Source organism: Scomber japonicus, chromosome 24 (assembly GCF_027409825.1).
Source record: "Scomber japonicus isolate fScoJap1 chromosome 24, fScoJap1.pri, whole genome shotgun sequence".
In the NCBI taxonomy this organism is placed as follows: Eukaryota; Metazoa; Chordata; class Actinopteri; order Scombriformes; family Scombridae; genus Scomber; species Scomber japonicus.
The window spans coordinates 8,723,535-8,751,054 of NC_070601.1; the positions used below are offsets into that span (position 1 = coordinate 8,723,535).

General features: G+C 39.5%; 1 protein-coding gene across 2 annotated transcripts in view; it reads left to right on the plus strand.

The window, feature by feature from the left end:
- Window positions 1-4,591: 4,591 nt before the first annotated feature.
- The window catches only part of ptgfrnb (prostaglandin F2 receptor inhibitor b), a 62,460-nt gene continuing 39,531 nt past the window's right edge, over window positions 4,592-27,520 (plus strand). For both annotated transcript variants that reach the window (XM_053314557.1, XM_053314558.1), the window contains exons 1-5: window positions 4,592-5,008; window positions 11,383-11,495; window positions 12,122-12,380; window positions 19,703-20,110; window positions 23,732-24,163. In XM_053314557.1, the coding sequence (XP_053170532.1) occupies window positions 4,963-5,008; window positions 11,383-11,495; window positions 12,122-12,380; window positions 19,703-20,110; window positions 23,732-24,163 (1,258 nt within the window). In that variant the 5' untranslated portion in view covers window positions 4,592-4,962. The remainder of the gene's footprint in view (window positions 5,009-11,382; window positions 11,496-12,121; window positions 12,381-19,702; window positions 20,111-23,731; window positions 24,164-27,520) is intronic.

Here is a 27,520-nt window from a genome sequence, read left to right on the forward strand (position 1 = left end):
TCAGAAGTGATCTTGTATCTTCTATGTAATTAAATGTTCTGCTTTTCTGCTTGCACTTCATTTCCACCCACACATCATCCACATTATGCTTCTATTCAATCGGTTTCACATTTCTTTTCATATGATGTTGTCATAGTCTCTGATACACTCTCTGAACAGTTGTTTCAAATGTTGATCCAGAAGTTTAACTTTAATTGCATGCAACATGAAAAATACGGAACATGGTGATAAAGCCATTATTTATTTTATGTTATTCAGAGTCACTGATGGCAGAGTTTGTAGAGACAGAGCTAATCTCTCATAGAAGATATTCTGGATGACTTTATAGTATCTCTATATGATGATGTAACATCCCCCCCTTCTTAACATCCCCCCCCCCCCCCCCCCCCCCCGCAGTTGGATGTTTGTGTAAAATTTGACATTAAAAAACTGTTTTCACATTCATCTTGTTGAAAATGTCTCTGATTACTATTACCTATTGTGGTTTAGTAAGCAACGTACACGAGTGTGATGTGGAAACTTCACACTTGCACCCTCCTGCGCACTAACACTGAGACTGGACTTGTCAGTGAAGTAGGAAACATGAGTAGATGCCATTGTATTATTTTATAGTGGTAATTGTGCTTTTTTATTGAGATAAGAAATTATTATAACATTATTGTCCCAGGCAGCTTATAGTATGCCTTAATACATGTCTGGAAGGTATCTTTTAATAATTGTATAAGGCCTGAAGGACTAACACCTCTTGTTTTGCCTTGCTTTTAAGTCACTTTGGATAAAAGCATCTGCCAAATAACAAACAATGCAAATGGTCTAGTATTTGACAAACCTATAAAGGTTATTAGTGACAATTCAGTTACAAAATGCAATGCAATTTTGTGTAGTAGGACTGTTTTTCCATCAATCATCTCTCAAATTTATTCTAAGGCCCATTTGGAGGGACTCACCCCCTAGGTTGGGAACCTTTGGCTGGTTCAGCGTATCTAGAGAAAGAAAAGGTTTGGAGTTAGATTTAGTTCAGTCACTATTCTCTTACTAGATATTGTTTAATATTTATATACAGTCTTGGCTGTTTGTATTTCATCCTCCCACAGTCCAAAAGCATGCATGGTAGGTTTATTGAAGACCAAATCACCTGTAGATGTGAATGATTGTCTGTACTGACCTGTTTTGGTTGTAGCTCCACTCAACCAATGTAAGCTAGGACTACCTCTAGCCCCCGTGACCCTGAACAGGATCAGTGAGTATAGATAATGAATAGGTGGATGTTTTTAGAATAGAAACACCCCATAGCAACCACTAGATGGTGACCTACCTTCATATTAAAAATTGGTGTAGCAGGTAAAGCTCAGCCATGCATTTCTTAGCACTGAATTAAGGGGAAGTTTGATCTGAGCTCATTGAAAAGGTAATAGTGGTCCAGTGTGCAACTTAAATCTTCTATATGAGATTTATTAGCTCAAGACAGATACTCCAGTCCAGTGAAGGTTTTATGCATTTGTACAGTACTTCTGAAATCTATTTTATGCCCCATGCAGCCAGAAGATGGCACTATAGCTCCATGTTTTGAACACCATGCCACTATGTTGCCTCTTAATGTCAGATCAGACCAAACTGAGTTACAGGTTACAGTTCAGGTTTTAATGTTAGAAGGCTCATATCTACTGTGTTGCTACTATAAAATAATGAAAGCAGGATTTTTTTATTTTTTTTTACTGTTCATTTGATTACAGTTTTCTGACTTTATACTACTATACATTATCATCTGCCTGAAGTTTTGTCACTTTTGACCTTTAAACCTTTTGGATAAAAGATATTTCAAGTTCTGATGAAGGTTATCTGTCATCACGTAAAATATGTCATATATCTGAAGCGGCTGACAGTGACCGGTTTAAAATAAAAGGGTGTTAGTCCATTAAAACCAGATCCGGTGCCAAGAATTCGTGACCTGGTTAATGACTGATAGGGTAGTATGGCGGTAAGATAAGATTTATATATGTGTGTCTGTGTGTCAGTTTGAACAGATGTTGTGTGAGGAACAGATGCTACCGTGTTGAGAGACCACATACAGTTGCGGACTACACACATTGGCTTCATTCCTCTCTGCCACACACACACATTTTAAAAATAGGAGACTCAAATGTATCACAGCAGATGACACCTTTGACCCCAAGGTTATAAAGCCAAACTTCTCACCTCCTCTCAACCTCCTCCTCCTCTCTCTCTTTTTCTGCATTGCCTGCAGAGTGACTGACTGAGTGGTGAACTTTGCCCTGCCCAGTGGGTCTGTGTAAATAAATACACAGCATGAGTCTGGCCAGGAGACTGTCGGTAACTGACGTAACCTGTCAACCGTGTTAAAAGGGCAGTCTGCGGGGAAAATGAAAATTTGAGAGATATGATCATTGAAATACGCTTGTAGCCCAGTTCTGACAACTTAAGTTTTGAAATGAAAGATATATTGTCTTGTGTGCAGAAAAAAAATCCAAATATTCAGCTTATACATGTGTAGTTGTGCAATTTGTACAGTAATCTCTGGTCTCCCTACATCTTTCATCTCTCATATCTCTTCTTAAGTATTATGAGATTGATGTAGTATGCAGTATTACAGTAAAAGGAGGGGTTTGGTCCCTGTGACTATTATTATATATGACATCATTAGATTATTAATAGTGAAGCATCAGTGTTAGAGCAGCATGTTACTGTTGTAGCTGCCAGAGATGGAGTTAGTTTACATTATACTACTATACACAATTAGCAAGTTTAGTCCGGTGGTTCCTAAGGGTCACCAGCAGGCACGTGCACACATAGGGCCCTAGGGGTGCTTGAGCCCCTGCCCTTTTTGCCTCGTATTAAAAAGTGCCCTCTGTGTGTGTGTGTGTGTGTGTGTGTGTGTGTGTGTGTGTGTGTGTGTTTATTTGTTTGTTTTAAATAACATTAAAAAATTCCTGTTAGGGATGTAAAAAAAAACGGCGGTACAAAAACTGTACCCATTTCTTGTAATACAGGGTTGTTGTGTGTGTTGAGCCGCTGCTTCTCTGTCCGTTGCGGCTCCGCTCTGTCACAGAGCCGCCAGAGAGAGAGAGAGAGAGAGAGAGAGAGAAGGGGGGGGGGGGGGAACTGAGGAGACGTGACAGTGGAGCAACTTGAACCTGTGAGTTTTGGTCTATCTAGTCTCTGTCCACTTATCCAACGTACTTAAATATGGGTAATATTTCAGAAAAACGCTCTAGTTTAGTCAATGTGTCAGCTTCTATTTTTGCCGGACATCAGAGCACGGCGCATCAATCACACAGAGCAGATCGTGCGGGACAGGAAATCGTGTACAAAATACAAAATGAAACACCGGGTTAATTTTCAAAATAAAATGCAGCGTGTTTACAGCGGATCATATTTCCCTCACTACAGGTCTGAAGTACAGGTCCGAGGTTTAGATATAAAGTTTATTGTGACTTTGCTACTAACGTGTGGGCTAACAAAATAATAATAATAATAATAATAATAATAACATAGTAATTTCAGCATTCTGGGGATATAAGCTGTATTATTACTCATGTTGACAATCATTTGTTGACACAAAATAAATGGCGATTTCATATCACTTTCACCTACAGGACACACAGCTAAGTAGTTTGCTTTCTATTAGCACTTTATTTTTTAATTTTACATTAATTTCCATATTGTGTAAAGGACCGAAAAAAAAAAATTGGCACGCACATGCTGCCCTTTTCTGACTTTGAGCCCCTGCCTCTCTATAATCATGTGCACGTCCCTGGTCACCAGATTAATGGGAGAGGAAAGAAGAAAAAACAAAGTACTGATTTCTAAGTTTTCAGACTTTTTCCTCTAATCTTTGATTAATCTAATCTTTGATTTCTAAGTTTTTAGACTTTTTCTCTAATCTTTGATTTTTGGTGAAGTATTGGATTATTTGAACATTTATTGAAATTAAACCATGTGAGAAGTTTAGGAGGGGGGGGGGGGGGGTCACTATTCGGTGGAGTTGTTAATAATTCATAGACATCTAAAATGTGACCCTGACTGACTACACACTGCTTTTTGTAAGATGAAAAAATACAAAAAGGTGGATACCACTGGTTTCATCTCTAACAATGTGTTGTATTTTTAAAAGCTTGTTATATTATCCATTGTGTTAAATCTTCATCTGAGAAGTTACTAAAGCTGTCAAATAAATGTAGTGGAATAGAAAATACAATAATTCCCTCTGAAGTGTAGTTAAGAAAGTATAAAGTAGGATCAAGTTGAAATACTAAAATAGCCAACAGGAAGTACTTGAAAATAGTACTAGTAGCTACTCTAAATGTACTTCCCACTACTGTCAAATAGTAAAAGACATTCAGACAGTGTCAAGCAGTAGTAACTTGAACTGAGGGAGGATCCATCATATCAGAGCTGGACCTCTCTGCCAGGACAATTTCTGTCATGTAGCTGATTAAAAAGATATATCACTCACCACCAGTTAAACCCTGTGATAGTATGGATGAATGCTGTGGGAACCTCTCTCTCCACCTGGGACCTCCCTGTTTCCCTCCACTCCTCCTCCAGACCGTCACCTAACTTCCGGCCACTCTCTCTCTCCCTCTCTCTCTCTCAGCCAATCTCCCCTCCCTTCTCTTCTATCTATCTATCTATCTGTCTATCTACCCAGCCTTCATTCCTGCACACACGTACAAAACTGGTTCAGTGTCAGTGTGTGAGATGTAAAGGCACCCCGTCGGGACACTGATTTACTGGATTTTATAGGAGTCGCGGTGTGCATCCGTTTTGCTTTGCGGCTCCGCCCGGTGTGCGGTGCACCAGGCTCACTGACTGCACAGAGTTTTATTGGATTTGCCCGACAGGCAGCGGCGGGAGAGGAGCAGTCTTACCCCACACATAGGACAAAGGAAACGGGGGAAAATTTTAGGAAAAACACACCAGTGGAAGAAGAAAGGATTGAAGATGGATAACTGTCTCATCACACTCGTTTTCAGCCTTTCAATGATAGGTAAGAAACGTTTCTTTGCTTGACTGTCTATAGCTAATTAACTCCGATACTTGCTTTCGTCCTTCAGCACCGACCAAACTCCATTTTGAAAACTGTCAATTTAACATCAACTTGTTTGTTAGCAAAGTAAATACCTTTCATAAGATGTATTAGAGCGTTTTCTGTATCATTAATGTCCACTGAACAATTCGGCATACATATTTTCTGGCAAGCATCACTTAATTTCAATATATTTTAAAACCTTTTCATTTGGTTCACACGGCCAGCTAATGCCATCCGCATCGTGTTTAATACTAAGTTCATGCGTGCAACAAGCGAACAGACTTGAAAAAGTTTAAATTTAAGTGGAGCAAAAGTATTATTTGGTATATTGGACAATGCCGTATTGAAGAGTGAGCCCCCATTATTGGGAAAAAGGGATAAACCATATTCCCAGATGTGTCTGCGGGTAACGACAAGTAATGGCACCTCAAATTGGCAGATTGTTAAACGGAGTTTGGCTTGATAGTCTTTCCCTGTTAAAGGCGAACTGCTCATATCATTAAGCCTTTGGGGATGTTTCCATTTTTAACTGTGCCACCATCTAAAAACCTCCATTATATATTGTTGTTTGCCAATGTTATCAATTAATTTTATTTAATGGCTAGGTAAATTAGGTAAATTAAAGGGAAAGCATCATTTCTCCCATTCAATTAAAACAGGAGAACAGCCAGTATATGTAACAGTTCTGCCTCAGGGAGAAGAAATCCAGAGATGAATTTATACTCATAGACTGGATGTGTTCCCTCCCATCAGTCCACTGTGATTAGCCAAGAACACTGTACTTCCATTTAGACCAATTAGCCAACATGAGGTGACCAGCTTTGACAAGGTCCCATTAGCCTGCTGAGAAGCCCAACCAGGGTGGTCACCATGATCGGCCTTATTATTTGCATTGTATCCATAGCAGTCAAGCCAGGCTGACTAATTATCTGACTAAAGGACAGTGCTTAGTCATTAGTCTGGTTTACAGCACAGGGTTTGTTTCCTCGCCTTGTTTCTACCTCAGGGCCAAACAAGGCCAAACAGAGCTTACCATGGCAGAAGTTGCCATATGTTTTGGGCATAACAGTGAATGTCATTGGGGCTCTCCTGTTTGAGAGAGGGGGCCACTTGGCTTAAATTAGTGCACTGTAAGATGATCAAATGTCAGTGTGCGTTTCTGTAGGTGTACATTTATTCTGACGCTGCAGAAGGGAAAGTGGTCACAGGACAAATAACTTCCCTTAACATGGTCTGTTATGAACTGTCATGCTTGAGCTAAATTCAAACACTCACCGCAGACAGTGTTATAGGACATACAGACGCCTCACTGTCGACATATCGTGGCCTCAATGACATTAAACTCCCAAGGAGACAAAATCTGTTGGTTAAGGTTTAGACTTCTCCTTTAATGTAACCACCAGACTTTCACTTTCCTTTCTATTAACATCCTGTAACTCATTTACATGTTTCGAAAAGGAATATTAACACAAACCCAAAAATGTATTTACTGTCAGCTGATGCCTGACATTAGCCTGGCCTGTGCAGCTTCGGCACTTGGAACACATGATGAGAACATAAAAGCACATTTACTATTAAGCTTTGAATTCATTATGCAGTCTGCCTCTGTCATGCAGGAGTCTTGCATCCCCAATTTTACCACTTATGTTCAAGAAATATTTAATGAACCTTTTCATAAAAGAGTATGACTCACTGGAAATCAATGTGACTCTTGATTCTTTCATCACTTTGAAAGAAGGTGTTTGCAGCCTGGTTTTGCAATCTCAAATTTGATGTAGGAACATATATAGTCTGGACTATCAATCATAACATAATCCAAACAGATTATATATGAGGACTAAATGATCAGGTGAGAGTTCACCTTTAAATGACCTGATCTGTTGCCTCTGATTCTGTATGAACCAGGCTAGTGAAAGCTTTCGCTGGTTTTACTTTACTTATTGGGATGTTTCAACACATTGTAGTCATCAAGTTTAGAAAAATATGGTTACAATGTCAGTGATGCCACATTTAAATTTACACCTATTGAAAAAGAGTTGCTATTTATTATTAATTGATTTATCATATATTTTCTTGATTAATTGATGTTGACATCCTCAACTGTCTTTTGTCCAATCCAAAGATATTTAGTTAACCACAGAAGACTGAAGAAGCCAGAAAATATTCACATTTGAGAAGCTGGATAATTTGTTAAGAAAAGCTGACTTTATGAACTAATTATGATCATAATGTCTGGTGAGTCATTTAATAGTTGGCAGCTAATCGACTAATCATGGCAACTCTAATGCCTGAACACTTCCAAGGCCAAAAAATGGACAACGTTTCAATCTGAGTCAGATCTTTTGTCAGGTCAGAATGTTTCAACAGCTGATGATCTAACTTAATGTCGATTTTTGACTTTGCAGTGAGTGTGCGGGCGTTTCTCTTTTTCCACTGGTGCTATTTTTTAATAGCCTTTCACCTGAATGGCACCCGTACACATTTAAATGTACTTCCTGGAATTGATTTTACAGCTCATTACCATCTCGGCAGCCGCTGAAACCAGGAAATTCAAATTTGGGGGAAAAAGGGAGGAAATTAGGGTGAAGTTGTAATGGTAGGGAGATGTGGCAATCACCATGGTTGACTCTAATAGGTTCAGAGATCTGTCAATCAAGACAATATGCTCCAAACATATCTATTCAGGTCTTTTTAATGGAACAATATCTTTCAATCCTGTGGGCATGACAAGAATTTAGAAATTGTCTGAGATCCAAACGCCTTGGAGTCCAAATCCAGCTGACAGGTGTCAGAACAGGTGTGCAGGCAAGTCAGGAAGGAACCACGTCCCCCCCCTCTGGGCCTTCAGCGGGCGTTCCAGATATGACTGTGCCTATGCATGCCACAGTGACGTAAAAATGTCACAGTCTGCTATTTTTTTTTTTTTAACTTGATTAGAACACTTTCTGGGTGTCTTCAGGCTCCACTGGCTACGCAGACAGACGGGCTTGAAATTGAGTTTGAAAACCATAAATCTCAGCACCTGGCCAAGCAAGTTTGAGTCGCTCATTTTAGTGATGAATGGCCCAAAACCCCTCTCTCTCTCTCTCTCACACACACACACACACACAGGCACACACACAGGCATACTGTATATTATGATCTTTTTTTTTCTTATTGCAGAGCTTTTTTCTGCATGTGCATGATGTCAGGATCATTTGCATTGACCACACACATTGAAAAACTAGCTTAAAGAAATATTGACAACCTTTTGTTACAACTTAGTGGCACACAGAGACCCCTGCAGATTTTTTTTTGGGGGGGGGGGGGGTTGTGAACCAGCCCCTCTGACATATTCATAGTGGATTTTCCTGAATGATATCCCTCTGTTTATTTTAGGTTGAGGTACCGCACAGCAACAAAGCCACAGTGTGCTTGATGTCATAAATTGCGGCTTGTAACAACATCAATTTATTAGTTTAAAGTTACAGTAACATGATAGCTGTCACTCTCCTAAGGGAAGGGATACACACACGCGTCAGTCAGCCACCTGTCAGCTTGTGGTTTACAGTACCTGATGAGAAGATGGAGATTATGTCACAGATGGTAAACAGAAACTCAAATATATACAGTAGGCTGGTTTATGCAGTACTTTCTTTATTATGACTGGTTACTACTGATGCAGAAAAAAGCTGCAGAAAAAAAAAAACAACCTCTCGCTCAGTAGGCTCAGAGGTAGCGGGCTCACGCACATAACACCAGGCCCACTGCCAAGAATGCAAGTATGGATGACAATATAAGCACAGGCCTTGTTTATAAAGTAACCAGTTTTTTGTTTAACAGACTTAACAAAAAACTTTTAAAATGAAATACTGTATAAAATTCAATATATTACTTTTGAAATCGGGTAATATTTGACCCTAGAATAAGTTTGGAGGACTAAGAATTTGCAGTGATGCTTTCAGATGATTGATAATAGAGAAGATAAACTACTCTAACCCTTTTTATTTTCTCATTCATACAATGAACTGATCATATGACTAGTCTTTGTTATGCTACAGTGAACTCTGGCCTCATGTCACCTCACATAAAAAAGGATTGTAGAAAGCTGTTTAAAGTTTTACATTGGAGTAAAACAGAGCATTGGATGAGTAATGGTCTGTATTGGGAGTCACAGAGTCTCAGAGTTAAGGTTAAGTTATTCTGGAGAGCGTGAGTTGGACCGATGCAGCTTGTGTTATTGTAACTGATGGCCTGAGCTATTAAAGTAAAACCAGTGTTGTAAGAGAGACCACAGTGTTCTTGCAATAAAAGCACAGCTGCATGATAACTTTTGAGTTGATTGAAGTTACGCATATTTCCTGTTTTCGGAACATTTGACATTTGAAAGCAAGGTTTATAACAATTTCTAACCAGAATGATTCAGTATTTTCTGGCTTATTTATACTCAAATAACAAATAATTGAGAAATAATCATTTTTAATTACAACCCTACTCAAAATGAGATCTCAATGTCTCAACACAAGCAACTATAGTAGTACAAAAATGTCCAAATGATTGAAATCTGAGCAAGCCTTTGATGCCAACTGTCAGTACTGGACAGGATTCAGTATTCAGTACAGTGGTCAGTTTTCTGCTCACACCAAAAAACTGTACTGAAGCTCACTCAATACTTGGCCCAACTTTCAGTGTATTATTTCCTCCGCGGTGAACATTGCATTGCGTAACATGCCGAGGAAACAGCTTTTACATATGAACCCAGCAGCACTTTACCTTTGGAGCCACTTTCACCAAACTGGAAGCAAAGTGTCAGTGAACAAGCGACTCCACCGAGCTGTCAGACTCCGCTGTGTTGCTACATGCTTCATTCAGCTGGAATGTCAGTTTTTTCTCGACTTCAGCATTCACTTTGACTGAGCAAGGAATGCAAACTAGATGGTTTGATGAGATAAAACGAACCTTGCAATGAAATCACACGGCAATAAAATTACACTGGAAACAAAATTAGGGCGTCACTTTTTATATGCTGCATAAATCTCAATCTCTCTCGCTCTCTGTCTCTCTCTCTCTCTCTCTCTGTCTCTTGGTTTCTACTTTTTAGGGGAATCTTTTCAATCTCCTGGAGTGCTGACATAAGTAGCGGTTGCCAAATAAAAAAATGATGTGGGCATGAATGTGTATTTGTGTAAGCAGGAAGACATGTACATGGAGAGCGCGCAATGCAAGTTTTGGCACAATCAGCTTCGTCATCAATACTGTTCAGCTCAACACAAGTTACAACAAGCCCTTTGTGAGAGTGTCGGTTTCTGCTTTAAGATGTTGTAAGAGGGCCTTTTTGTCTGTCCACACTTTAGATGTTTCTCTTTATAGTGGCTTTTTGTGATTATTCTGTTATCTTTATGGGGTTATAATGTTGGATGTCTATAATAAAGGGGGTCAAAGTTCCAAATTGTAGGTAAAAAAGCATCCTACAAGTCAAAATCCAGGGTTTCGATCTACTCTGAATCGGTCGTTTGTGATGTTGTAATGCTCTCCTGCGTCCTCGTGATGATGTCACAAAAATCCACCTGTTGCGTAATCTTTCTTTGATAAGGTTTTTTTTCCATGTGTTGTTTCAGATCTGATGTCGGCTCAAACATGTATTTCTACTTGAGAAGTTTCCATTCAGAACAGGGTTAGGGTTTTTTTTTTTTTGGGGGGGGGGGGGGGGGGGGTTAAAGAGACAGGAGCTAAAACGACTTGTTTCAGACAGAAGCTGAACTGAGTGGCTGCAGAAAGAGCCAGTAGAAGATAAATACAGATTTTTTTTTTGGACTGTAAATTATGCAAATATATTCCAGTAGAGCCCCAGAATACAAATATAGACCTGGTAATGTGCTATGATACGTCCCCTTTAATGTTGAGATCAATTGTCCGTGTGAGACTTGTCAACTTTATCCTTTGTCCTTCAATGTAATAAACTTGGTCAATGAAGCACCCACAGCCTGCTGCTATGATACCGCTTTAATACTGTTATTAGTCATCAGGCTTTCTGCGAGGAAGCATACACAAAAAAATGTTTTCCCCAGCCAGTATATCTGAATACAACCTATTCATTCAGTGGGTCTATTTTTATGGGACTGATATGTTGTTCCTCATAGATGTGGATGTAATCATAGCATAGAGCATCGATTTGTGAAGCTCCTCTGTCTTCAGAATAAAGATTTCTGCTTTTTGAAGTGTCAGCTGGACACTAAGATGAACCGCCCACCCAGTTTTCAGCACATGTTTGTTTCTGGAGAAGTATTGATTGTAATATCATAACAACTCAAAACTGAACTTTTTTCTTTTTTGCTTTCTCTCCGTCTCTCAAGGTGGGTGCTTGGCCCGGGTGGTGACAGTGTCTTCTGGCCCACTGATCCGGGTGGAGGGTCAGCCGGTGTCCATCAGATGTGATGTCAATGAATACATGGGACCTCGTGAGCAGGTAGGTGGTTTTGATTGACGTTTAAATGAAAGGACAATGTACTTTGTGACTCCTGAGCCAGTCTGTGATACTCGGCACCCTTTTTTTAGTTCTTTGGTGTCACTGGAAGCACCATTCCCCACCCAAAACTTTGCAAGACAAAACCTCAGAATGGCTAAGTGATGTAAAAGCTAGCAAGTCCCAAAATGATTGAAGTTGTGGACAAGATAAGAATATGATGGAGGTACAAGATGAGTTGTAGCCAATTTCAGCCAAATGTTCCTCTTGTTTTTATATCCCAGAGTTCCCTGCAATTCTAGTGTCATATGAATAAGAGTGTGGCATGTTTTAATATCCGGACCACGGAGGTATCTTCACTGTCATAGAAATCTGTCAACATTTTTAAAAGACTTTAGAGTTTAACTTGAGGGTTTCCCACCTTGTAATGCTGTAAAAAAAGAAATGTTCATCCTATGAAGAATTCTTGGTCATTAGATTTAGATATTGTGGTCATTTTGGTCTGATTGTAGCACAAAGGAAATAGTCAGGGGAGACAACCAAATCATTTACATGAATCCTCAGAGGATTTATATACCAATACAGTATACAACACATGACCATCTTTACCATCCTGTTCTGTCCCGCAGGATTTTGAGTGGGAGATGTCAAGGGATGCAAAGGCACAGAGAATAAAGATCATCTCCACCTTTGACTCCGCCTACTCCCACGCATCGCTGAGCAAGCGCGTCGCATCCGGTGACATCTCTGTGGTGCGGCTCAAAGACAACGAGGTGGAGCTGAAGATAGCGGAGGTGAAGTCGGTGGATGCCGGTTTCTTCTTTTGCCAAACGCCGAGCACTGACTCCGTCATCAGTGGCAACTACGAGGCTCAGGTCCAGCTTATTGGTACGTGGGTGTGGGTGTGGGTGTGGGTGTGGGTGGATGGTCAAGTACCCAGGAAGTGCACCAGGCTTTGAAACCAATTTGACATTGTGGCCAAACTGTGTAATTACAACTTCTGAATCTGACATGGGCCCAAAAAGCAATTTTCCCACCCATCATAGGAAAAGGAGTAACTGTAAAGAAAACAAAAGAGGATACATTTTTTTTTCTTTTGTTTTGATTAGTGTCACTACCATTTAGTCTGATAACCTATACAAGGTGTAGAAGGGCTGCACGATTTCATTATTGTTAATGTAAGTTAGCAGAAGTTGGTGCTCATGCAGTTGGGAGATGGGGTTAAAGGAAACACTCCACAACAGAGAGGATCATGGGGAAGCTGTGTGGAAGATGAGGGTCAATTTACACCCGGAAATTGAACTTTTTCATCTTCATGCACCACTGGGTAACTTTCATAGGAATGAACAGGGTCCCGCCTCTAATGCTGTATTCAGTTCTCTTAATACATCCATGGTATGTGTATGTGTGTGTGTGTGTGTGTATGTGTGTGTGTGTGTGTTAGAAGCTACATTGGTTCATTTAACAGCTATCCCCACGATTTACTAATGCTCTACTGATCATGTACATATCCGGCTACACACACACACACACACACTCCTGCTGGTTTCAGTTACCGGCTAATAATTTGGCTTTCGCACAGACACACAACACGCCACGCACCCCTCAACACACTGGTGGAGGGGAGCAGATGTCAGGTGGGAGTACTTGGCTCGTGTCAAATGAGGGCCAGAGAGACAGAAAGTTGGGGAGAGAAACACAAAGGCTTAGAGAAGTATATAAATATCATCTCATGGGATATACAGTAATGAAGGTACTCCAGAGGGATACATGTTAAATTACATGTACATTTAGTGTTGGACACTTGATAATGAGTGGAACCATTGTTGACTAAGTTAGAAAAACAGGGATTTGTTTGCTCACCAAGATGTGGGAGGTGACAAAGAAATGCATTGAAACACCTTTTAAAAAGCCACTTTCATGAACAGTGCTTGTGATATTTGAATATGTGGTTGCTGGATGGTATTAGAATAAATGGACATCACATATATTATCAACTTTTTAAAATACAGCCACAGTGGAAATGCTTTAATTATCTGATTTTTGTTAAATTCACAAAAAATATATTTTACCAGTCAGAGCTCTGGCATTAATGCATCTTTTTTTAAGACGCATAAATTGGACTCTAACACATGAAGTATTTAGTTTGACAGTGATTTCAGTAGGGTTTGGCTTACTTGGGTTCATCAGTCATTATTTCGACTTTAAAAAAAAAGATTCTGTGCAGGCCAATGAAACATGATTTGCAGCCAAAACCCAGAGGATGATTTCTGTAAAGGTATCCAGCCAGCAATTATCCAGGAAGTGCAGACATCAGCCTTTTTTTTTTTTCTTTTTTTTCTTTTTTTTCTTTCTTTTAGTCCAGCTCTACTTTTGGAAAGAAATAGAAGCAATGATAGTAAACAAATGTTTGATTTGTTCTCGCCAACTAAAGCAACATAATACTCATTAAGACAGTTGAAGAAAAGCCTTACAGTTTCTCTACGAGCATCCATTGTACTGTAGTTAGTTATGTAATGATCCCACTTGAATTCACTGTTGATTTGTGATAGTTTAGAACAAAAATCCCACGACTATGAGAGCTAAGCACCAAAAATTGACCAAGATCAGACGCTGTGCGGTTGTAGGAAATATGCACCACTGAGTTTTAAAAGAGACTGTCTGAGTTTTAGGGAAATATGCCCAGTTACCACTTACCACCTTAACCAGCTTGAGTTAATAATATCTGCTTTATTTCCATACCAGTCTGGAGTCAGCTGACCTTAATGTTAACTGAACATGCAGCATTTGCATAAAGCTGTTTTTAACCTGAGCCCATCATTTCATTATCCTCCATCATATCAAATAATCATCATATTATTCTTTTCGGCATTACATTTTGAATCATGATAATATTACCCTACCCCCCTCACCCCCACCCCCACCCCCCCAATAAAAAAAACCTGTTCTACAAGCCTTCAGCTGCCTCAACAAATCATGCATTTACATGTCAAACAAGAGTGGAGATAAGGTACCACCATGCCTACAACCTCTCTAGCTGATATCAGATCAGATACTGCAGTCCAATGTTGTACCATTAATGCATTGGCCTCATGTGTGTGGTTGGTTTCAGATTACAACAATACTGGTTGGGTTAAAGAAAGGTTTTAGCTCATGTTGATAAGAAATGGAATCTGTGCAGCATTTGTTCTCGTACACTGGTAATATGTAACCTGCATATCAGCACACCAGAGAAGTATTACATTTCAACCTCCTATTCTACAAAAAGGTTACATAGTATTGTCAGTTCTCTCGGAGACTTGAAACCAATTATCGATTTATCAAAGCTGTTGCCGCTTTTCTGACGATCAACCAATCGATTAATTGAGTAGTTGTTGCAGCTCTAATCTGCTTGCTGAGCTTGCCGTGGCCTCTTTTTAATTCAGACTGTTTTCTGACAGAGGCAAACGAGAGAAACCTGCGTTAGCATTTTCCTTTGAATTTAATTGGGTTTCTCTCTCTCACACAGTTATCCAGTTAGTAATTAAACACATATTTTGGAGACTGTGTTGGTCTAAATCTACTGTTAGCTCAACCACGCAGGATGTTTAGAGAAGAGTCCTTGTTTTTTTTGTTTTTTTTATGAATACAGTATGAGGTGTATTTCAGATACATTTTAGGTCGTGAAAACCCAAAATGGGAGAGGTGATGTCACAGAAAGGCATTGTCTGACAGCAGGTTAGTTGGCTGTATGATGCATGTTCAGCTGCTCTCTGCTTCCCAGCACGACTCCCCAGACACCTTGTTAAACTTAGACCTGAATTAACTAGGCAGCACTGTTTATGTGTGAGAGAGAGATTGTGTCGTGTGCATGTAGAGCATTAGTGAGTAGTGTGTTTTGCAGTGTTTGAAACAGAGAGTGTGTGTGTGTGTGTGTGTGTGTGTGTGTGTGTGTGTGTGTGTGTGTGTGTGTGTGTGTGTGTGTGTGTGTGTGTATTTCAGTCGTTCATTAACAAAGACGATGAGTTAGATTTGTTGCTTGGGGGGGGCTACACCAGTCGAAACTTGTGCACCATATTTATCAGTGCTCACACACACACACACCAACACACACACACTGTTCTGGCAATTATTATTATTAATTAGTAGCTTCCAACTTCCACTAGCACCCAGTGTTATTGGTGTCCAGTGATGTGCTTTTTATAGCCACGCTTTATATTTATTTTACACCTTCTCAGCTTTCTAACTCCTGCACTCCTGCACTCCTACAATCAGCTCAACTGAATTCAAGATAGATTTTTTTTCTTATTATCATGATGTCTTCTTCATTTTTTCCAGCTCACCCGTGGCTACAGTGCCAACAGGAACTGTTAGTAGCTAATGCAGCAAGTCCCTTTTTTTGTTTCTGGTTCCTGCCCCTTCCTGTAAAACTCAGCTACAGTAACGCTATCGTATCCAAATAGAGTGAACTTCAGCTTTGTTTGGCACGGTTTGGTGTATTCATGTTTCTCTGGGTTAGAAGAGATTGGCTCCCTGACGCCATGTACAGTCTTTGTGTTGGAATATTCCCATTTTTCATCCCTCTTGTTTAATAGGGTGATGGGAGCTGCACATGTTTGTCATTCAGCAGTATCCATACATTTTTTTTTTTTTTTTTGATATTACTAAGTGCTCAGATGGTCCACTCGACATGGTTCAGATAATCCTGGAACACTGACTATCATGTCTATATATTCATACCATGACACCTGAGCTGGAACATGTACAGTAATATTGACATGATAATTGAATTTCTGCGTTTATATCATACCTACCAAGACATGTTGCGACTATGCCAAAAACCTGAAAGATGAACAAACAGGTTGGTGTAGCACCTCCGACAGTGTGACTGAGCCAACTGCGAGAACCATCCCTCACTGGTGTTTCTTTCCTTTATAATCTTGGAACACACCGCAGGATCTTTTCTGTCTCCACACCTTGCGCCTTTTTCAGAACCACAGCCAGGAACTTCCATTTTCTGCTTCCTCGGGCCAGATTTTTTTCAAGGCCTCCCTCATTTTCGTGCCCCTGACTTTTTCTGTTGGAAAACGGAGCCGCCGCCGCTGCTTTCAATCAACCCTCAGATGATAAATAAAAGGAGCCAAGGATTTAATGTTGAGAGAAAGTGCTGGTAAACATGGATGAAGTAGGGATTAATTATGTGTTATTTCCTAAAGAATTTCAGCAAGTTTCCTGCTAAATGTGACCTGGGGGGGGGGGGGGCTCACAGGTCACATTCCACCACTGCTATAAAACCAGGCGGGTCAAAGTTTATTACACCAGAACAAATCAAGATGTTTTGAGATCTCCCAGTCTGTCCATGTAAAGCTGCCATGACTGTCAGACTGCTTATTCTCTTGTTGATGTTGATTTATTTGCTGCTGATTTATTCATGGGGAAATCACATCTTAATAATTAAAGATGCTTGTGTATATGAACGGATGTTTCGCCGTCAGCTCATCAAGACAAACCACTCTGATGAAGATGCTGCAGCATGCATCAAACATTAGCCATTTTCCTTTTGAACAACACTTCTGAGCAGCCTGGACACAATTATCCAGGCTTTTTTTTTTTTTTTTTTTTTTTTTTCCTCCGTTGTATTTAGCACCTGAAAGCTGAGATGAACAGTGCTTTCTTTCTAAACGCCTAAATGTCCCGCGTTCCCCACAGGACTTGAATGTGGCATAAATGTAATTCCCATACTGCACAGCTACGTTACTGTCCTCATTCCCAACCATCTGCCGCTTCTTGGATTCATCTGTAAAACCACTTGAGTTGGCTTCCGAAAAGGATTAATCACCTTTTTTTTATGTAAAGCATTTTTTGGAAGAAACTACAACTACAACTGAGCATTGAGCTGCGATAGCTTTTTAAAAAAAGTTAATTTAGTATTTATTTTGTCATGTCAGTGTAGTGCCCGAGCCCTTCCTTATAATTTCATATGCAAATCACCAAAACAAGTCATCAATTATGATCAAACTGAGCCTGTAATTTGAGTTTACCAGTCACTTTGAGCCTGCCTCTCAGTTTTTGTTATTAACCCCCCGTGTCTTCACTGCCGACACGCAGTTCATCAAAGCGTCTAATGTCTTTTTTTTTTTTTTTTTTCCCTTTACTTTCTCTGTTGTGATGAGGTGCATGTACAGTAAGGCTTTTTGTTGTTATGGATGCATCGGAAAGTAAAGTCTCAGCAGGGATATCCAGCTGTGACGACTTCTCCGATTTTTTAAAATTTTCCTGTCGCAGAGTGACTCATGAGCCTTTTATTTTATGAGTCATATGAAGAAGAAGAAGAAGCAAAACGGTGGTTAAAAAAAAACAAAGCTGCACTGTTAACACCTGCTCGAACTCTCTCAGCCAAATGGTTTTAAGCGAGTCAAGAATTGATATCGAGCGTTATCATCAGAGCAAAAGGAGCCCAGAGAGAAACGAGTGGAAGCTGTTGTGCAAGAAGGAAAGAGAGTTCAGTGTGTTACTTGAGCAGCAACGTCATTAACCTTTCTTATCTCTCCTCTGAGGTGTGTCTCATATACTCACACACCCAATCTCAGCTTTATCTGGAGCTGTTTATGTGTTAATCCAGCTCTCACTGACCTTGATACGGGAACTGTTTTGTCGACTCACATGAATTTCTGGAAGTTTATCTGAACTTCACCTTAATCCTACCCTTTTTAAACTTAAACTTGAAGCACAGTCTTAATTTGAGTGTGACATAATGAGTCATAAATCAGGGGTTGAGTCGCTCCACCCTTTTTAAAGAAAAACAAATAGCTGCATCCAGTGTTTGAATCCTCACTGTTCAGCCTTCATTTTGAGTCAGACTTATGATAATTCTAAGTGGAAGTCGAGTAGTGTTTTAAACATCTAAACTCCTTTTTGAGGATATTTTTTTGTTTTTATGTGCCTTCACTTCCATTTTAACAGGTCTGTTTTTTTTTTTTTTAATAAGAAGTCTTTCTCAGGCTCATTCATCTCCTAAATGTATACAGAGTTTTCCCCCTGCTCAACATCAAAGTACCGAGGGGTGGCGGATTGGAGGGGAGAGAGAGGGGGGGAACGGCACAGGAGAAGTCATTGCTTACCTCGATTATGTCATTATGTCATTGTTTTTTGGGGTTTTTTTTTTTAACACATTTCGCCACAAAATAAGCTTAGGTTGAAACTGAACAGTGCAGTAAACAAGATCCTGCTGCCTCAGTTCATAATATGCCTCCAGTAGACACTTGAGAAAACTGCAGAGAAAAGGCAAAAACCTACTGATTGTTCCTGCTGAATATTACCAATACATTTATATTTAAAAAAAAATAATGAACATGAGGTTTGATAGGAGCTAAAGTACAAAACATACCTACATACCTCCTTGATAAATGTCCAAAAGTAAATGATATGAGACTAGTAACCTAACTAACTTGTGCAAAACTACTCGACTGTCACTCAAACCTTCTGCAGTCGCTTCCTGGCAAAAGCCGTCAATTCTCATCACTGATCACTGGATGCCTTTTGACTGTGAAGCCGCTGCTGCAGACTACTCGCAAAGAAAGCAAACGTCAGGCATATTTTTCTACAAAGTACACAGACGCATCAAGCAGAAAGAAATGAAATAGTCCCTTTCCCATACTGCGCCTGTACACTCCATCAGCTCATTTTCCACCAACTGCAGGTCTCCCTCATGCAAATTAATTTCATTGAAGGCAATCATTTAGGGCTGCAGTGATTATTTTCATTATCATTATGTTAGAAATTGTTAAATTACTCCTTTTTAAAACTCAAATGTCTACAAGCCAGAGCTATTCCATTTTTTTTTATCACACATAACTAAAGAAACCTGAAAATATTCACATCTGAGAAGCTGGAATCAGAGAGCGATGAATTGATAATAAGAATAGTTGAGGATAAAATTCCTGTTGATTGACTAATTATTGCAGCTCTACATTAAATGAAGGTATTTGGACACAGTTTTTCACCAAAAACATGCACACAAAAAAGGAAGGTGAATGCTTAAAAACTGGCACAAAAAATATGTGATAAAAAGGTGGTGTTTAAAGGTGGGAAAAACCTCATTCACTTTAATGAGAATGTGAGAAGTTACAGTTTCCCATCTTCCATATTTGTATTCAGTGATATTCACCTTGAGTTAAGTGTTAAAGTGTTATATCCCTTAAATGTTTTTTTTTTGTCTCTTTTCTTGTTAGTCATCCCCAACACCCTCAAGGTCTCCCCGCAGGCCCCGGCCTCAGTCATCCCAGAAGGAAGTGACATCACGCTCTCCTGCAACGTCACCCGGGAACTCACCCAGCCCACCTACCTGTCTGTCACCTGGTCTCTAAAGAAGGGAGGAACATCTGAGGAGATCCTGACTTTTGGTCCTCAGGGAGGCGTGGTTACGGGGCAAAAGTACACCCGGCGCTACACTGACGGAGGCATCCGATTGGTTCCCGGGAAGAACGGAGTGTTTGAGTTGGTGATTTCCAGAGTGACGACATCTGATGAAGGAATTTATGAATGCAACGGAACAGAGTGGACACATGAAAAGGGAGGGAAATGGATAAAAATCGTGGAAAGTAAAAGAGAGATGGGGACAGTTGCTGTTACTCCTACAGGTAAGGAAGAGTGAGAGTGATCTACATTATAATAAACACAGGTTAGGTTATAAGACTAATGGTTTCAAATGATGAGGCGGTAAACTCCTGTACCTTTCTCTTCTGACACTATCTTCTCCCATAAGTGAGCCTTGTAGTTGTAGAGTCATACTTTTTTATGACTCTATTTGCCAAGCAAAATTGTGTGCTTGCTGTTCATTAAAGCTGGTCGCTGCAGTGTTTACTCTGGAGATTTAACAGGGAGGACGATGTCGGCAAAGTCATTTTATTGGATTTCTTTTCATGGCTTGGGTTCTTCATGAAAAAGAGGAATCCTCTGTGTAGTGGCTTTAAGTTATTTTTTTTTTATTTTTTTTTAAAAAGTAGTTTGTATGCAGTTTGTAAGGCAATTTATTTTCTTCATTTATATCAATGCATTTTTTTGTCCACAAGAAATTGGATGGTTTTTGTGTGCTGTTTTGGTAATTTAGGAGATACTATGTTTGCTTGATTAACGTGTTTCTATATTATTATCATTATTATTATTATTATTATTATTATTATTATTATTATTATTATTATTACTAGTAGTAATAACACTAACAGTAGCAGTAGTCGATGACGCAGTGGCACCAGTAGTAGTAATACTGATATTAGCATTAAATTAGCATTGGCACTAGTATTGGTATTAATAGTAATAGTAACTCTAGTAGTAGCATAAGCAGTGGCACTAGTATTGGTATTAATAGTAGTAGTAACTCTAGTAGTAGCATTAGCAGTGGCACTAGTATTGGTATTAATAGTTGTAGTAGCATTAGCAGTAGCGCTACTAGTAGTAGTAGCAGTAGACATAGCAGTGGCACTAGTATCGGTATTTATAGTCATAGTTGCATTAGCAGTAGCGCTAGTAGTAGTAGTAGCAGTAGACGTAGCAGTGGCACTAGTATTGGTATTTATAGTCATAGTTGCATTAGCAGTAGAGCTAGTAGTAGTAGTAGTAGTAGTAGCAGTAGATGTAGCAGTGGCACTGGTAGTATTAACACTAGTAGTAGTAGTATTAGCAGCAGTAGTTATAGTAATGATTATATCCTTTCTTTTATAAATCTTATTTCAGAATCTAGTTTTACAAAGTGCTTCACAGACATAAAAACTAAGAATAGAATAGTAGAATTAAGATAAATACAAAGAATAGAGAAGAATAAAAACAAATAAAAAGCTTGGTGATATTTATAGGTGTTGCTTATTGGGTGTCCAGCTGTAGCTCCATGCATAAGCCCTTTTCTTGGCTGTGATAGAGATGGTAGCAGGTGATAAATCCAGACTTCAGAAACATGAGGGTCATCTACTATACGGACCACAGGTGATCGATCCTGTGCAACGTAAACTTGGCACACGATTAGCAGGACTTTAATTATGGCTAAAGTAGTAGTAAGAGTTTTCGGATAATTTCCCTGCAGGGAGCAATAGATAATCCTCAAATCTCTGTCTTGATAAAAGAGGTTACTGTGTGTTTGAAGTTTTCTGTGCCGCTGAGTTGGATGTCTGGAGAGATTGGATGAAAATAATAGATAAGAAGAAAGGATAGAGGGACGAAGGGGAGGGACGTGGGAGAGTTTTGTCTCTGTTGCGTGGCTGCCTTTATTTTAATGGCATCTCCTCTGTGAGACTTTTCTTCTCTCTGCCTCGCTCTGTCCCAGGAGGCGGGTGACCCTCACTCTGTCTTTCTGTCTTATTTTGTCCTTAAAGAGGCCCCAGCATACACACACAATCTCTCTCTCTCTCACACTCTCTGTTTCTCTCTCTCACTCATTCATTGTGGTTGCTGTGGTCACCATATCTTATATCTTTCTGGGTTACCATATCCTCTTAAGTGCTGGAAAACACCCAGCGGTTTATAATGAAACCAGAGATGAGCGGCACACACACACACACACACCAGTCTTGGTCTCAGGTCCATTGTGTCCCAGTCAGTTCATATTGACTTACTGACTTGAGTAAAGAGGATGAGGAAAGTCAAACAGAGCATGCTTTGTGTCTTTTGTCCTTCTCCAGACACCATACAGAGGCTCGTCCTCACATACTGCTGTTTAGGTTGTTACCGGAGACCGTTTATCCAACCTTTGGTTTGAAGATACCCGCTAAAAAAGGCTGACAACTGTTTTTTAATTTGCTTTTTATTAAGCTCTTCTTTAACATCACCACTGAAAAATTACTCTGGGAAAGCAGAAGTATACTGAATCTGACATTTACACATCAGTATTTACATTGTCTTTTAAGGTCCTGTTTGCTGTATCCAATGAGTAGAAATCAGTGGAAGTACAGTAACTTTACTACTCACTGTTAGATCCTGTATTAGTCACCACTAAGACAGCAGTTTCCAGTAGGGCTGCAATGATTGTTTTTATTATTAAGTAACCAGCCGATGACTTTCTAGAGTAATCGAGTAATTTTGTCCAAAAAATGTCGGAAAATAAGAGAGAAAAAATGCCATGTCATCATTTCTTAGAGCTCATAGTGACGTCTTCAAATTTCATCAACAGTCCAAAATTTAAAGATATTCCATTTACATTCATCTATGACACAGAAAAGCTTGAAATCCTCTTATTTGAGAAACTTTTTTGCTTAAAAAGTGACAAACAGTTATTTGAAACTAGAGTCTACTAAACCCTAGGTTCTACTTGCGTAGTTCTGGACATCAGTTCTATCACAGGAAACACTGATCGACTAATAGTTGAAGCTTTAGTAACACATGCATGTTCAAACTGTATGTTTTAGCGGTGCATCTAAGGTTAACTTTCCTTTTCCAGCAGAGATGAATTACGTCATTAACTCTTTGGATCTGACTGATGCCACTGAAGTCAAAAATTGTACTCCTCCTTCTGAGAGTTTAAGCTCATCTGAAGCAGGAGCATGACTGGCAGTTTCTCTGATGCCTTGCAGAGAAAAGCAAAGATCAGTTACAAAGTAGCGTTATGTAATTGCTCCTCTGTGATGAGCATAGTTTTGTGTCATTAACTCAATTATTAGGGCAGTTATTCACATAGTATATACACCCTAATATATGCCATACAAATGCCTTGACACTGTGATTTTTGGCAGCCACATACAACTGCTTTTAAACAACAACTAATCAGAATAGCTAGTGTAATGCTTCTGGTATAACACATATTCATCTTTAACCCACTTTGGAAAACTGGCATTCCACATTTTCCTGTTTTCCCTCTCACCACAACAATCTCCTCCTGCTCTTTTGAGGTTTTTCGAGTTTTTATTGTTTTGCTACATGGGAGTGACACAGATTGAGATAAGCAGTGACTGTGCCACTTGCCTGTAAATAAAAAGAGTCAAAAGCAAGCTCAAACATCTCTTCTCAAAGGGTCACTTATGTTTTTTAAAGATTTTAAATGTTATAATTGAGTTGTGATTGTTAGTCCTCCCCATGTGATGTCTTTAGGTGTATTTAGTCTGAGATGTCCAGTTTCTTCCAGTGTTGTCATCTCTGTGTAGAAGATGATCTTTTGAATTCTTCAATTTGTTAAATCAATGCATTCGATTTCTATTTAATGTATGCAGCATGTTGCCTGTTCACACATAGAAATGCTTTCATCTCATCATGACTAACGCTCTCTCTGTCCTCTCAAGGTCAGTCCCTCAGCGTGACAGCTTCATCCTCCTCCTCCTCTCCCTCCTCCACGTCTATGCTTCTCTCCCCCGGGGACACGCTGACCCTCCTCTGCTCCGTCGCCGTCGACAACCTGCCCTCCCTCGCCCTGGAAGTGACCTGGCTGGCCGACGGGCGCGATATCATCACCATGGAGCGCAGCGGGGTGGTGATCTCCAACACGTCCTCCAGCGGAACGCCGGCAAAGCGGGGAGAGGCCAACCTGGAGCGAACAGGAGCCCAGACGTACAGGCTGGCGGTGAGGGGAGTGAGCGTGGAGGACGAAGGGGCGTACGCGTGCCGTATCCGAGCCTTCGTCGAGAAGGGAGGAAGGAGCGCAGGAGGAGGAGGGAGGTGGCACATGGCAGCGGAGAAGACGTCCAGCCCGGTGACGGTGAAGGTGTCGCAGATCAGTGAGTACAACAACAGCGTGTTTTATATTTCTGTGTGTCTTATTTTAATATCAGATAAGTGGGACATAAAGACTAATGTATAGAAAAGGTTCTAATATTACAATATGTAAAATAAAATAAGATTAAACACTCAGTATCATTTATTGTTTGGTCAAAATTCAAACTGAAACACTGAATTTAGTGAATTTTAATGGCACTAAATACAATATGATACTAAGTCATATTATTACTCTAAGTAATAAATATGAGATACTCCGAGTTTTATCATTTCAAATTTAATTAGTACTTTCTGGCAAAAAAAAAAAAGGATGAAAACGACTTCTTTTTCATGACATTTGACACTGTCTGCCACAGGCTCAGAAATGCTTTGGGGCACAAAAAGAGAAACCATTATGCAACAAATAAAGCATTACTGTTGTCAAGTACAGTATGAATGTGATTGCACAGTGATATGAATTCAAAAAAAGCCTCTTTCTTCTTTGTAAAGAGGTGCATCATATGTCACCCTGATACAAAACCAAACATTGTCTGGATTATCATCATCATCATCTCTGCCTGGATCCTGTTCTCATTGACTGAAATGCACAAAAATGCCTCGAAATAGTATTTTTGGGTTTTAACAGCTTTTAATGCTTCATTGTATAAGAAGTAATGTTTAATGGGTCTAATGTTATTCCATTATATGCTGACTGGGGTTTGGAGATGGTCATCTTGGATTGTACTGTACTGTACTGTACTGTACTTTTTTGGCTATGTTTCTGAGCATGGATCAAAGGCCAGATGTAAAGAACAGCGTGCACGTGTTTCTGTATGATTAGTTGTGAAAGTGTAAATGTGCTGCCGTGCCACAGATGAATCTGGAGTCTCAAGGGGAAACTCTTTAGTCCTCGTAGTCAGCCTTTCGACTCCTGCTGCGAAGATGATTGATTAGTCATGCCTGTCCTTCTCTCTGCTACCTCTGGATATGCTGTTACAGTGTGTGAGCGTGCTTGTGTGTGTGTGTGTGTTGTTCTGATCCTGCCTCTAAAGAGCAATGATGTCAAACACAGTCGACACAGCAATCAATTACTGGCATGGTGGGTGGTCTCTTTGTCTGTCTGTCTGTCTCTCTGTCTTTTTTTCTATCCCCCTCCATCGTTCAGCGTGTTTTTTGAACTTTTTGCATCATGTTGCGTTTTCTGTGAAGTCGACTGCAGTCGGCTTACAAAGTGATGTGTTGGATATGCATTTCGATATGGAATTAGCTTTCTCTGTTTCCTCCAAAGCGAACAAAAAGTGGGTTAGGGTTAGATCATTCATGCCTTCATTTTTAATGCTCTGGTTCATTTGGACTCATAAGAGGGGATGTTCCAGTCTTATCTTAATCACATTAAATGGCTTAATGTGATTACAATCAGCTGATCCAATACACTCACCATTTCTGTTCTTGAATATTTTTTTTACTTGAAAGCTCCCAGATCAACTTTTTACTTCATGTCTGTTGATTGCAAATTTTAGGATGTGACTTTCTTTCACCAAAAAACTGCAACTGAATTATCCTAATATAGATAAGAAGATCAAATATTAATCTACAGCTAGTTGTCCATTAGCTTAGCTTAACATAAAGATTTGAAACTGCCCAATCTGCCCACCAACACCTCTAAAGCTCACTTATTAACATGTTATATTTTATTAGCTTAACCTGTATTAAAATAGAAGGGTAAACATGTCAGATTGTGGTTTTATGGTGAGTTTATGGGCTGAAACTTTAGTGTGCAGAAGTGTAACCAATCTTCCATAATAACATCTTTATTTGTGCAGGTTTCTATTCTTATTGACCGTATACTTAACATTTAATCGTTGCTGTTTTTATAGTAAGAATTAAAGCCAATGAGCCACAATTTACTGTTTATATTTTGAACATAAATTACCATAATATCACCTTCTGCATTTCTTTTGTTTACTGAAAACCTACCAAGCCTTGACTCTAAAATCCAACCACATCTTTTATGTACCATACCGTTACACCCTTTTTTTTTTTTATTATTCAAGACTCACGTCAGTTTTGAGGGTGTTAGTGGCAGAGGAGACGAGCAGATTGAAGGAGCCAGCTGCTGTTTTGCCATAGCAGTTAGATTTCTGACAAACTCCCAATTCCCATATCTTAATGAACGGAATACCCTTTTTAATGAATAAATAAATACTTGTTACATAATTGCTTTCAGTTCAGCTACAGCACTATATTTAATGCTTTTGGGAATTCCCGAGAAGTGTTTTTGGCAGATTGACTCGCTGAAAGTTTACTGTGAGCCTCAAAGAGACGTTTTATTTCAGGGAATTGGCAATTAGTCGTCTTTGTCCCGCTCTTTTTTCTTTTTGGGTAAACCCTTTCTATGCAAAAGAATAAAAGAACTTTAATGATATTTATGGAGTCCACTTAGCTTTGCTGCTTTTTGGCTGTAATATTGTTAACTCGGATCAAACAGCTCCTCACAGTGCTGCATTCCCTGCATGGAGTTTGGCAATAATGGATGCCATATAATACCGATGTCAAAGGGAAATTAGATAAACTTCATTATTTATTGGACATTCAACTAAACATGTCATTAACCCGTGAATCCAGCACATTGGAACAGATTTATTAGAAATGATAAAGTCTTTAGTTTTTATTTGACAGGGCTGATTTCTTCACTTCTTCCCTTTTTCTCTTTCTAGGGTTTGATTGTTCTGGTTGTTGGAGGGGTCAATAAGCAATTTGTCATTTTTAAAGCTGCCGACAGTTTTTATTGTCAACATGAAGTCGAAAAACACAACAAGTCTGTGAGAAATCCGAATTTACATCATCATGAGACACTTAAACTCTCCACTGAAGTCACACTAATAAAATTAAAGCATACTGTAGAGACTAAACACACCCATTCACTGGCAAGGGAGACATTACAATAATAACAAATATGCTGATTAGATTAAGTACAAATTTATTATATTACAGAATAAAAATGATTCAAATGTCATTGCAGCCTTTGCGGACTATATTTGACATCTGTGGTGAGGAGGGACCCTCGTGAAATGGAAACAGGACCACATAACTGATGTCTGGTATTGATTGTTGGTTCTGTGTTTTCGTTGCTTTGGTTTTTACTTCCTCGCTCACTTTTTTTCCTCTATTGTTGTTGCTCTGACTTCCCTGTCCTGTGGCCGGCAGCTTCCTCTCTATTTAGCTTCAAAATACCCCCAAAATATTTCAGACATTTTTAGAATAGTTTTGTTAATGTTTACTGCAGTCAGAGAGGCCGTTAGGTACTCTGGGAAAAGCAGAATCAGTGCTTACAAGTGGAGGATAGGCAGATTACATTGTGTTTGTGATGCTTGGAGTGA